The sequence below is a fragment of the Sciurus vulgaris genome (genome assembly GCF_902686455.1).
Source record: "Sciurus vulgaris genome assembly, chromosome: 2".
Classification (NCBI taxonomy): Eukaryota; Metazoa; Chordata; class Mammalia; order Rodentia; family Sciuridae; genus Sciurus; species Sciurus vulgaris.
Genome location: NC_136462.1, coordinates 88051679 through 88065887, shown reverse-complemented (window position 1 = coordinate 88065887; position 14209 = coordinate 88051679). Strand labels below are relative to the sequence as shown.

At 33.9% G+C, this 14209-nt stretch overlaps 1 protein-coding gene across 1 annotated transcript in view; it reads right to left on the bottom strand.

The window, feature by feature from the left end:
- Nucleotides 1-14209, bottom strand: part of FAM98B (family with sequence similarity 98 member B) — a 30174-nt gene that overhangs the window by 3362 nt on the left and 12603 nt on the right. Inside the window, exons 4-7 of the mRNA XM_079125967.1 lie at nt 11747-11925; nt 9364-9444; nt 8328-8444; nt 758-925 (exon numbers count right to left, since the gene is read on the bottom strand). Of these exons, the coding sequence (XP_078982093.1) occupies nt 758-925; nt 8328-8444; nt 9364-9444; nt 11747-11925 (545 nt within the window). The remainder of the gene's footprint in view (nt 1-757; nt 926-8327; nt 8445-9363; nt 9445-11746; nt 11926-14209) is intronic.

The window sequence follows — 14209 nt, the reverse complement described above, 5'->3', positions numbered from 1 at the left end:
CATTCATAAAGAAGAGTGAAATGATGGCATTTGCTGTAAATGGATGGAACTAGAGACTATCATACTAAGTGAAATAAGCCAATCCTCAAAAAGCACAGGCCGAATGTTCTCTCTGATATACCGATGTTAACAACACCATAAGTGCGAGGGGGGAAGGGGGATAGAATTTCATTGGATTAGACAAAGGGGAACGAAGGGAAGGGAAGGAGGATAGGAATAGGAAACAGTAGAATGAATGAGACATAACTCTCCTATGTTCATAAATGAATACACGACCAATGTAATGCCACATCATGTACAACAACAAGAATGGGAAGTTATATTCCATGTATGTATAATATGTCAAAAATACATTCTACTATCATGTATATCTACAAAGAACAAATTTCTACTGCCCCCCCAACCTCCTGCAACCAAAAGTCAATACCTGAAAAAATTCCTTCAGATTCCTACAAAAAAAAAGAAAAAGAAAAAGAAGACTACATACTAGAAATAAAGCAAATAATTCTTGCTAAAGCTACTGATAAAAGTAATTCTTAATTCCTTAGATTCAGATAAAACTTTAATTTATGAACACAAATATTCAAATGAATAATACACACTAAAAAGCATAATTAAGTCTACATGGACTTAAGCTCCTCCATGCTCTTTTCTGGCTCACAAAAGAACACAAAAGAAAAATGGACCAAACTCCATAAAAATGACAAACAAGGATAATGGTAAATTTACTCTCCATTATGTTGAAAGAAAAACCAACCTTATTAATGGCACATGCTGTCTTCTCCCGGCTGGAGCCACTACTTGTCCTAATAATCTTAGACAGATCTTCGCGAGCAGCAAGTAGATGTGCCAATGTAATTGTTGTCTTAGGTGACAAAGCATAACGTTTGGGCTGGTAAATTCTTGCTATGTTATCTGTTTTTACCTAAATGAAAAGATTAGAGAAAAAGTACAAAAGTAAAGTTTAACGAAAGAGCAAGAGCAGTCACAATCGTCAGAAAGGAAAAAGAGATAAAAAAATAAACAGGAAAGAGCAAAGGAATTCAAATATCTGATGATAATTAATAGGTACAATGAAAAAATAGACCAAAAGATGCTAAAAGAATATATAAATACCAGCAACAACTCACGAAGAAATTTAACACAAAATGATTCTATTCGTTATTAACAAAAGAAAAAGTAAAAGTTTTACTAAAAAAATAGGTACAGAACTTCAAAAAACAAAACTTCAGTAAATCTTGCAAAAACAAAAAGAAAACTTGAATAAATGGTGAGAAATAACAAGTTTCTGGGTCAAGTGAGTGAATATTCATGTCAACTTTCTCTCAAGCTAATGTATAAGTTTAGATTTACTGCAGTTCCATTAGAATGGTTTGGGGAAGGATGGGGAAAAAAAAAAAAAATGAAAGTGGCACATGCCTATAATCCCAGCAACTGGGGGGTTTGGGAGAGCTGGGACAGGAAGATCCCAGGTTTAAGGTCAGACTCAGCAACTGAGCAACGCCCTAAGGAACTAAGTGAGACTCTGTCTCAAAATAAAAAATAAAAAAGGTCTGGGGATGTAACTCAGTGGTGAAATGTCCTAGTTAAATCCCAAATACAAAAAAAAAAAAAAAAATCAGAATTCAGAAACTAAATATGAAAGAATGACTTGAAGAATTTTGAAAGAGTCCTACAATATATTAATATAAAACATGTAATTATCATTGCTTTAAGGGCTAACATTTAGACAGGTGGAGTAGAACACACCTATAATCCCAGAGATGGGAGGCTGAGGCAGGAGGATCCAAGTTTGAGGCCAGCCTCAGCAACTTAATGAGACCCTAAGCATCTCAGTGAGACCCTGTATCAAAATTTAAAAAATAAATAAATAAAGGGGATGTAGCTCAGTGGTAAAGCTCTCCCAGGTTCAATCCTCAGAAAAACAACAACAAAAAAAAGCTAAATATTCCAAGATGCTGTTAACTTAGGCATGATTTCTTTAATCCTCAAAACATCCTTTTAGAGTGGTTGATTTTCAACAGCCCCTTCTGTAGACAGGAAAAAAAAAAAGCTTAGAAAGGTTAGGTTACTATTCCCAAAATATGAAGAAGAATCCCAGTTTTGTCTGTTTACTAATAAAGGCCAAATGCCCCTCAAGCACAGGTGTATAGATAGTATACTATCCTACCTTCATATAATTAATTGAAACTTGGGGAAAAAAAATTGATGGAATGAAACAATTTATATTCAGGTTCTCATAAATGTATGAATACATTTACATAAATGATAAAGGAGGCATCAGAGATTAATACGAAATGAGAGATATTTTTAATAGGGCTAGAATAAACTGTTAGCTATTTATTTAAACAGTAATAATAACAACAATAAGGCACATCGAATACCAAAAAGAATTCTGAAGTGAATAGTTAATTGCTTGAAGTTTTATTTTAAAAACTTAACCATATTATAAAGATTAAAATTTCTATACATCAAAAGGTAAAACAAATAGACAATGGGGAAAATATTTTTTAACTAAGTAACAAAACTTCCTTAATATATAAAAAGCTCAACTGAGAGGAAAACAAGAAGACCCTGCAGGAAAAAAAAAGAAAAAGGCACAGGAAAAAAGAGAAGTTCAAGTGTCTAATAATCTTACAAAAAAAGTCCAATTTTTTTCATTTTTGTTAATATGAGAAAACATAAAACAAGAAATAAATTATGGCAAAATTTCAAAAGATAAATGTAATGCCAACATAAATAGGACATCAAAAAGACTGAAGTTTTTTTATATGTTACAACAAGGGCAAACCTTGAAATCATTATCTAGTGAAAGCAGTCAGATACAAAAGAGCACATGTCATGATTCCATTTATGTTAAATTTCCAGAATAGGTAAATCTATAGAGACAGAAAATTCCTTATAAAAATGGATGCCAGGAAATGGAGATGGGGTGTTGAGAATGACTGCTAATGGGTTTTCATATTGGGGCAATGCACATTTTCTGGAATTAGTAGCAACTGTTATATAATGAACCTATGAAATGCCATTATATTGTATATTTTTAAATGAAGAATTTTATGTTATGTGAATTATATCTCAAAAAGAAATTAAAAATTAATTTAAAAAGGGTATTGAAATAGAGCTTTTCGAAATATAGGACAATGGTCACAATATATTTAGTGAAAAAGGCAAACTATAAAATTAGACTAGCAAAATAAAAGAAACTAGATTAACCTTACTAATAACTGAAATTAATCTTTGAAGAGGAACCCCAGAATATGACTCAAAAGCCTTAAAATCATGAATATTCTTTAATCAAGAAATTCCACTCTTAGGAATATGACATGGACCTGGACAGAAATTTAGCTGCCAAGGTTTTCATTAAGGGATCAAACAGACAAAGAAGAAACCTCAATGTGTAATGTATCTATATGAAAAAATATTCTGCAGAGATTTAAACTCTTACAGAACAATATTTGATGACAGCCATTCAACAATACCAAACATTTTTTTTTTCTATCGTGAAAATAAAGGAAAAATAATAAAGATCTACTAAATTTGGCAAGAAAACAAAACCTAGAGTACATAAGCACATAATCAACCCAAAATGACAAAACGAAAGGCCAAAATTTATCCGTAAATAGCCTAAGGTAAAATATTTTAAAAATCTTCCAGACTTAGGAAAAGACAAAAAAAAAAAAAAAAGTCTCCCTTTCCTAATATATGATGAAAAAAATACCAAGATGAGAAGATAAACAACATAGCAACATATTTCCTAAAGGCATATTTGTTCAAAGCCTCTGTTTAAGGCCAGTAAAGGATCAATACACCCATGTATCCATGTCACTGTGAATGTTCAAAGAAAAGAATGTATCAAAACTCATTTGTTTAAGATTCCTCTATAATATTAAAGCCAACATTGAAAACATCCTCCAAGTTGGTATAATAAGGCAATTTTCATGCTACCATCTTTCATAATTTGCCTCATATTTCTAAATTCCTTTTTCTCATAAAAATTCTATCAGATTAAACTGAAGACCCAACATATATACAATATCTCTTAAGTTGCCAGAGATCAGTAAAAACTGGTACTTCCCACACAGCTGAACTCTTTTTCTTGAGGTCAACAATTATATCTATTTCTTTGATAATTCACAGCCTTTAGGGTATTTGTTTGCTTCTTGCAAATAATAGTCACTCCAATAACATGGACAAACACATCCAAGAGTTTATCCAGGTGCACATGCAGAAAAGAATTGGGCTTTAACCACATGAGAAGCCTAGTGAGTACTACAGAAACAGCCATCTTCTACAAATATCCTGTACCTATAGAGAATACTGAAATGCCTAACCACAAACAGGTACCTCAGAGTGCTTGACATATACAAAGTACTGCATGTAATATTTTCAAAGTATTCCTATGAAAGAACATACATGGATGATAATCTTCAGCTCTGCCTTACAGCTATTCTACTACTATGCTGAAATAATACTTTGCACCAACTACCCTATTCTAATCATTCTTCACTTTTCTTTATCTGTCCCCAGGTGTTTGAAAAGACTCTATGTAAGATATATAAGGGAGGATTTATAGATAAATAAATGAGTCAGAATGAATACACACTAAACATAAAAAGGTACACATATCTTACAGCGAACAGAATGAAAGGGACATAGAGAAGAGGAGAACCAACATCAGAAAACTATTCCAACCTCTAGTTCCAAGCTGCTGTCCCTCCTTCCCTGACCAAAAAGGTGTCGGGGGCAGGGGGAGTATAAAGTAAAATGAAGTTTCCCTTCTTGTAAAACATACTGGGCAGCTACAAAGGCAAGACTTCTGATACACTAAAGTCAGAAGTGCCACAAGCACAAGCCAGCTTCAAAGCCTGATGTTAACAATCCCTATCAATGACTATGGTTTCCAGTCTGATTTTCAGCTCCTCATCCTTCAATATCAACAACCAAGACCACCATCCAGCTGATGAAAGCCATGAGTATGAGATAAAGGGGAAAAAAAGACAAAGACAAAAACCACCCTGGAGGAAACTGAGATAATTGAAGGCAAAATAATAACAATAACAACAACTCCAAAATAAAAAAGTCCCCACCTGCATTCAAGAAGCCAGTACTTTCAAAAACAAGAAAAAATTATTAAAAAAAAAAAAAACTGAAGAATCAAAAAAGAATTTGTGGCAATTTAAAAATGACGGTAGAAAAAAAATTCAACACTAAGTACAAAATAAAATTAACAATATATCTAAGAAAATAAATCAAAAAGGAACTGATGGAAAATGAGAGAGAAAATTAATCATCTTAAGCAGATCTATCCAGGCTGTCCAATATCTGACTAATAAGAATTTCAGAGAACAAAAGGGAAGAAATTAATAAAGAAAAATATAAAAGCTAAAAGAATCTACAGATTGAAATGTCTAACTAGTGTTTGGTGTAATGAATGAAAAAAGATCCAAACCAACTCACATTGTAAAATGTCACAACTCCACAAATAAAGAGCCCAACAGTCCAGAGAGAACAACAGCAAATGACAATGGTTTTCATAACAGCAGTACCAAGTTCTTGAAAAATCTGAAACAATGCCTTCAATATTCTTAGAGAAAAATTTTTTTTACTTAGAATTTTATATTCATCAAAAAAAATCAAATGTGACAGAATATTTTCAGAATTTGGGGATTCAGAAAAATCATGTCCTATACACTGTATTAGGAAGTTATTTATAAATATATTATTGCAAAATGAGGGAGTAATCAGTGAAAGAACAGGTCATGGGGTCCAGAAAACAGAGGAGCAGCCAATGATAGCCATATAATCAGTTCAGCTTGCAATAAGAGGACACAAGTTTCTGAGAAAAAAAATATACCAATAATGGTGGCTTAATTTTTAAAAGTATTCCTATGAAGAAAAAAAAAAAAAAAGCATACCACCATTCTGCAGAAATATAATGCATGAAAAATAAAATTCAATTAAAAAATTAGATATCTATAGGTTCATTCAACCTCCCAAAAATGTCTACATCCTTATCCCCAGAACCTGGAATATTACCTTGCAGATGCATATGCAATTAAATTAAGCATCTTAAGATGGAAAAATTAATCTGTATGTATCTGTGGTCCCAATATAATCATAAAGATCCTTATGAAGAGAGATAGAGAAGTGTGTCAGCAACAGAAGGTAGTTTGACAACAGAAGCAGAGACAGAAAGATTAGAAGATCAGATTCTGCTACTAGCTTTGAGATAGAAGATTAGGCTAAAAGCCAAACTCTGCAGGTGGCATGTAAAAGCCAGGCAATGTGAAAAAACAGATTGTCCCCTAAAACATCCAAGTATACTACAATCCTGTAAATACCTTTGTTTTAGAACTTCTGGTCTCCAAAACTGTAAGAAAATAGTTTGGGTTATTTCAGCTACTAAGTTTGTGGCAATTTGTTATAGAAGCTATGGAAAACTAATACTCCACATGGAGAGAGAGGGACCATGTGAGAACCAAGAAAAGAATGGAAATACCACAACAGAGTCAGGACACACACATGAGACAATCATCTTGGTCATTCCAAGATTTCAGGCATGAGCTGAAAGAAGTTACATGTATTAGTTTTGTCTTGTTACAACAAAATACCTGAGGATGGATAATGTATAAAGAGGGTTATTTGGTTCACAATTCTAGTCAGTAGGGAGTTCAAATAGCATGGCCCCTACCTACATCACAACATGGCAAAGAAGTCAAAGAGAAACAGCTGCTGCAGAAGGGCCAAGTACATGGGGTGGCCATGCTTTACAACAACCCATTCTCACAAAAATGAATTCACTCTTGCAAGACCAAACCCACTCAAGACTAGCACTAAACTATTCCAAAGGGTGGATGACCTAATTATTTTCCACTAGGTCCCACCTCTTAAAGATTCCATTACCTTAACACTGGGGAACCAATCTTCCAGCACATGCCCACTTGAGGGGCAAACCATATCCAAAACAAAAGTACTGCATAAGTGGCCCCAACTGATGTTAATACAGGCAGAAGTAACCCAAAAAAAGTAAGTAACACCTGAATTCATCTGCAGACAATAGGCCAGATTTACCCTTTGACCTGAAATAATTTAAAAAAAACTGGATAACTCATGTGTACAAATGATTTTCAGATAGTACACAACAAAGAATCAGGATGGTGATCTTTGAAAGAAGGTAAGTTCTATAATTGTCCCTGTTTACTGCCTGGAGAGTATCCAGGTTATGATGCAGACTGGGACAGGGAGTGTTTTAGTCAGTTTTATTGCTGCTAAGACCAAAAGACCTGACAAGAATTTTAAAGGAGGAAAAGTTTATTTGGGGGCTCAAAGTTTCAGAGGTCTCAGTACATTGATGTACAATTCCATTCTTTGGGGCCCAAAGGGAGGCAGAACATCATGGCAGAAGGGTGTGGCAAAGGAAAGCAGCTTAGAACCTGGCACCAGGAAGCTGAGTGAAAGGGCTCCACTGACCAGGGACAAAATATACACAACATGGGACTGGGGATATAGCTCAGTTGGTAGAGTGTTTGCCTTGCATGCACAAGGCCCTGGGTTCAATCCCCAGCACCACACAAATACACACACACACACACACACACACACACACACACACCCAAAAGGCACACCCCCAATGACCCACTTCCTTCAGCTATACTCAACCTGCCACCCAGTTAATCTCAATCAGAGGATTGATACACTGATTAGGTTAAGATTTTCATAACTCGATCACCTCACCTCTAAACTTTATTGCATTGTCTCATACATGAGCTTTTGGGGAATACCTAATATCTAAACCATAACAGGGAGGATCCCAAACTAAACCTGAATACAAACTAAAGACATAAAATGGGAGTGATGGGAGACAGCTTTCTAAAAAGTTTTCTGAGAGATTCATAAATGGAAATCCCCCTCTCCTGAAACCTCCTTTTCAACTGGAACACATCCCACACCTACCCAGCTTTAAGATACTTTTAAAATCTGTTCAGGTATCAGTACTACCTGTTCCCACTCCTATACCCTGCTTTCTTAGTAAGTTGTTCGTTATATCTATGTCATTATCTCACAGGATGCCTCCTCCTCAATGCACATTCTGACATAAATCACACCATCTATGAATTTAAAACAAATGTGAAAGCCTGTGGAAAAATTAAGTTTTTTGCAAACAGGGGTTTATACAAAACTGGGATCATTATACATGACTAATAGTTGACTTAGATGATTAGTGATAAGGGACAAATGTGGTATAGTTGCAAAACAGCAAATGAGACCTTGAAGAGCTGTCACAGGACACCACCTACAGGATACAAATGGGAAAACAGCCTTACCTTTGCTCTATCAGACCATCCAAAGGACTGCACTGTCACATCTAATCGTTTCATTAACATCCGCCGACGACATTCATATTCACAGGAAAGGGCATCATTAATTCTTTCCAGTTGTTCCTAAAGAATTTGGAACAAAAACCATAAACTTCAGACTCGTTCTACACAGAAACCTAGAATTAAGTACTTCCTAGTAATTCAAAATATACTGTCCTTAACCATGTTCAGATTCCCATGAGACTTTATGGTGAATTATTTAAATGAGCATCTGACAGAACATTTATAATATTCAGAAGATATTAAACAAGTTTATCTTCAATTAAACATGTTAATTTAAGTAAAACATCTACTTTCTATGTAGTATGGACCAATATAGAAAAAACACACCAGCAATTTCTCTTCTCATCACTTTTAAAGATACTATCTTTTTGAAATCATAACACTAATATATTAGGCACAATCAATATTGTTGACCAAGAATGTTTTTATTTAATAATTTGACCGAAGAAATGTTTGAATATATTACTCTAGAATATCAATTCATTTTAAATCTCCAAAATAACATACTGCTATGCACTGTAAAATCTCAATGTCTGTTTACAAAATTAAGTCATTACTATGGTTTAGATTCTGTTGGTCCTCTCAAAGTTTCCTGTGTTGAAGACTTTGTCTGAAGGATGGCAGTAATGTGAAGTGGTAGGAGACTTAAAAAACAGGGCCTAGTAGGAGATCCCTAGATCAACTGAGTGTATCCCTGAAAGGGACTGGGGCCCAGCCTCTCTGGCTTCCTGTCTGACAATGTGATAATCCCTTCCACTCCCATCCTTGCAGTCATTAGGTTACAAAGCCAAGAGGCAAAAGCCTTGCCAAAGCCTATACCAGGTTATCTGGACATTGGCCTATAAGACTGTGAGCTGGATAAAGCTCTTTTCTTTATAAAGTTATTCTGACTTTAGCATTTCATAGCAACAAAAAATGGTATTAATACAGTTATATGCACCAATTTAATTATATCAAACTAATAAAAAGAAAGATTTACCGCCTGTTCTGAACTTAAATCAATTTTCAGCAGTGGTTTTCCCACATGATTTTTCTGGACTTTAGAGAGAATATCCTTCACCTAAAAGTAAATACAAAAGATTGTGAAAATGTATATACCTAATTTAAAACAATCTTACTCTGGTTTGAATGGTATTTTGAACATCAGAGAATAAACATTAAAGTGAAATAATTAAAATACACCTTCACAAACCAGGAAATAGTACCATTACAATGCAAATTATCTTTTCAAAGAAGCACCAGTTATATTGATTCAAGTTACAGAAGATCTTTCCAATAAGAAGAAACAGTGTACAGAGACTAAGGTACCTAATCAAAGGTTCTACTATGAGGAATTGTGTCTTATGTGAAATAATTTTGGAGTTTCTTCTTAAAAGACAGCAATCTCTTACTTCCAGGTAAATCTCAAGATCATACTTACACATTTAACAAGCACATTGATTTTTATCAAATAAATACTATGTACACATTCTAATTGTATTTATTCTGGTTTCACCACATACACATTTTCATTACTTTTGTAAAGTCACTGATTTACAATACTTAAGACATTTTTATTTTGACAAGCAAGATATCAGGCATTACTTTTGCTTTGGTATTATCAGAGGTCATCCAATAATAATAATCTATCCTGAATAAAATGACCATAGAATGAGAGCCTAAGTAGGCTCACTTTCCTAACTATAGAATCCTTCACTAACTAAAGAAAATGTTTCAAAATAAATGAAATATTTAAAGTTTCTTAGTTGCAAGGTAACAATGAAAGATAATCAGGAGCAGTTCAGATTTTAAGGAGAATAAAAGCTTATTTAATGTTGGGGGTATTCAAATAATTCAAAATCACCTTGGAAGATAGGGCTGTATGGGAAATGACTGTAAATGAGCATGAGGTTTCTTCTCACTGTTCTAAAATTAGATTTTAGACATAGTTGAACAGCCTGGTAAATAACACTAAAGTTCACTGATTATATATTTAAGATTAAATTAATTTTATGACATGCAAATCATATCTAGAAAGTAATTTTTTTAAATTAGCTTAGAAAGTACCTGTGCAAATTAAGAAGCCTCAGAGTTTAAGCTTCATAGCAAATCTACCTCTATACCAATGATACTGACATGATTTCTACATATTTTATGGAATTAACTTATTTTCTTAAAATATGCCACTTCTACAAGTTCCAATCATTGTAATGTCAATTTTATGTTATTTTATATATTATTTATCTTTTTTTTTTGGTACCAGAGATTTGAACCCAGGGGCACCTAACCACTGAGCCATATCCCCAGCCCTTTTCATTTTGAGACAGGGTCTCACAATGTTACTTAAGGCCTTGATAAGTTTCTCAGGTCAGCCTTGAACTTATTATGATCCTCCTATCTTAGACTCCCAAATCACTGGGATTACAGGCATGCCTCACATTTTAACTCCTTACTACAGAGGGATTCTGAATACACACATGTAATATTACTTATTATGGAGTGAATGAAGAACATAGGCTCTGGAAGTTGACTACCTATGTTCAAACCTCAGGTCTACAATTACTTGGAAACATGTTTATTTAAATTATTAAATCTTTCACTACCTCAGTTGCTTACCAGGGAGGTTATAGCTATTAACAGTATCTACCTCATGTGTAATATGATTAGACAAGTTATACATATAAACATTTAGAACAGTAAATGATACCTATTTGCTGTTACACATTTGAACAGCTTTAAATTAGATTGTAAAAATTTTCTTCCCAATGATAAGTTGTCTTCTGGGTACAACACAGGTAGAAGAAAATAGAGAAATTTTTATAGGAAACCATTTTAGGTAAATAGCCCAGATGACCATTATAATGGAGAAAGCATGAGGTACAAGAGTTGTACTTCTTTTTAATTATTCTATCAGAATACTCATGTATGAGTGCACACTTACATAATACGCACTTATGAATCCCTTATCAACAAAACAAATATTTGCTCACTGCCAAAGAAACCACACTCTAACATCCATTGGGAAAAAAGTTTAGTTTCCCTTTTGACTTTACAGGAAAACCATCCTTCTTTCATTATACTGTATTACATCCCTGATTAGCAATGCAATCTTTGAATTTGCAAGTTATTTCCATTATGGCAAAATCTGGCAAAGCCTAAGGGCACTCACCCATTAAGATCCAATTCCTAAATATTAGCTATAGGCAAATTAAGTCACATGCACATTAAGTCCCAATTCAAAATTTAGTTTACATGAAGACAAACTCATCTTGAAATGATATGTATATTTTACTCTTAAAGGAAATGTTTTCACTTTAATACAACATTTATATGTTAGTATTTAAGTTAATTTGGGGAAAATAAAAATAAAACAAACACAATACCTTTGATTCCACTTGGTTTAGCATAAGTGGAATGTCAGAAGTGGTTGACTTGGGTACACCAAGAGAATCACATATAACTTGAACTTCCTGATAAATTTCACTGTTTTTATCTAACTGAGAATTTTTACATTTCTTCTTCTGCAATATCTGTGAAGCTTGAAGTTCTGTACTTAAAAATACTATAACAAAAGAAGTTAAAATGAATAATGTTGATATCTGAACAAAATATCTTAAAAAATTTTGGTGAAATAATTCATTTAAAATAAGGATCAACAATACCAAAAACAATACCACCTTACAGAGAACAAAAGAGCAATAACGACAGTTGCAGAACACAGTAAACTTAAGGAGAAGGGGAGTACCTACCTAAAGTTATACAAAATACTCTTTCAAATTTATATTATAAATGGCTAATAGCTTTTCACTTTGAAGAAGCCTGAGCAACTCCCTCTAGATTAAGCATACAAGGCTCCAAGTCCCTGCAAAAGAGCTGCTTCACTTTCTTCTATTTTACCTGTATAGGTTTACTCTAAGACTTAGTTTGAATAGATGAATGAGTACAAAAAGGGGCACTAAAAATAAAAACTAAAATGAATTTATTTAATACCATCAGGCAAGAGGAATGAATGAATGACTTATGTTCTCCCTGAGTATGCACTAGCTGGCTACAGATCCATTTAATTAATACATTAAATGAGCTAGACTGCTATTTCAATAGGTACATATTTTGTTCTAAGTCAAGCAGAGCACATACAATGGGGATGCAACATCAAATAAGAGAGACTGCCTGCCCTCAAAGAGTTTAAAGTCCAGTAGAAAAGACTACCAGCAAATCAAAAAATTAAGAATGTATGAGATTTTACTAACACATTCTCTCTTGGTCAAAGCACTGAGGTAAGAGATAATGTGCAGCTCTAACTTATCTATACGTAGAACAATCTGAGTCAGGACAGACCACATGAGGCTGTTCACAACTCCCTCTCCTTTCACCATTTTATTCTATCCTTTCAACAGACATTTAAGAAAATTACAAAAAAATCTTAGATGGACAGTCTTATTTTAAAATTAACTTTTCACTATAACAGTTAAGATATTGTTTTTTGTCTTTAGTTAAAATTGATAATACACAAAAGCCCAACTTAATATAGCAGTTTCAAATTCAGCTGAGAACAATATCTAGGAAGACTGTATAAAAAGTATAGAATCCATCCTCAGAATCCCATCCTCAGAGATTCTAAACCAACAGAGTTGAAGCAGAAGTTAAACAGAAGTTGAAGTAGAAGTTGTTTTATACCCAAGGTGATTCTCATGGACAGAGAAGTAAAAACCACTAATTTGCTATGCAATTTACATATTACAGTCTAAAGAGCCAAATACCACAAAGTTACAACCAGTATCTACCATACTTTGTTTATGTGGACTACACCAAGGCCCCTTTGAGACTCATTAAAAGAGAATACCAGTTCTTCAGAAATGTGTCTTTGGAAGTCTGCTTTTGTTCAGTGGAAGCTTGCTCTAAGCAGTGCTCAATCAAGAGTTCAGTCTAGTATTTACAAAGCTAACCTATGTAGATTGTAAACAATAGAGAGTAAGCTGTCTTCCCACCACAGATCCTTGGATTCCCCCTTCCCAGAGGTAACCACCATTATTAGTTGCTTGGGTATCTTTCTAGACATGTATAATGTGCGTGCATGTTTAGTACACAGACTCACTATCTATGTAATTGGTTTATTTTATACAAACAAGAGTACATTACACATGTTCTACATTGCACTTTACTACCAACATGTCACAGAGATTATTCCATATAAGTACATTTGATCCATTTTCATTTTTCCTAATGATTATATAGTGATATCACTGCATAAATGTGCCATTCCTATTTAACTATTTGTGGACACCCAGGTTTCCAGTCTTTTTGCTACTACAATGTTGTAATAAACATCCTTTTCATTTATCTTTAAACACTTAGGGCATATGTATTCAGAGACAATGAACTACCAGGTCCAGGAGGAGTCAATTTTAACTATGATTTTGAAAATCTGCCCTTCTAAGAGACTACACAGTTATTCTACCACCATAGTACAATGCCTACAGTATATAAGAATTTGTTTTCCTACAAACTTCTATTATTCTATTTTTATAAGACCTTAGTGTTGAATAGTATTGTGCAGTTTTTCAGTTTACGAGCAATTTTTTAAAATTCTTTATCTTACTGGGCGTGTTGGCACACTCCTATAATCCCGCAGCTCAGGAGGCTGAGGCAGGAGGATTGTGAGTTCAAAGCCAGTCTCATCAACTCAGCAAGCACCTAAGCAACTCGGTGAGACCCTGTCTCTAAATAAAATATAAAAAAGGGCTGGGGATGTGGCTTAGTGGTTGAGCGTCCCTAGGTTCAATCCCCAGTACAAAAAAGCATATATATATATTTTTTTCCTTTGGAATACATGTTCATGTCTTATA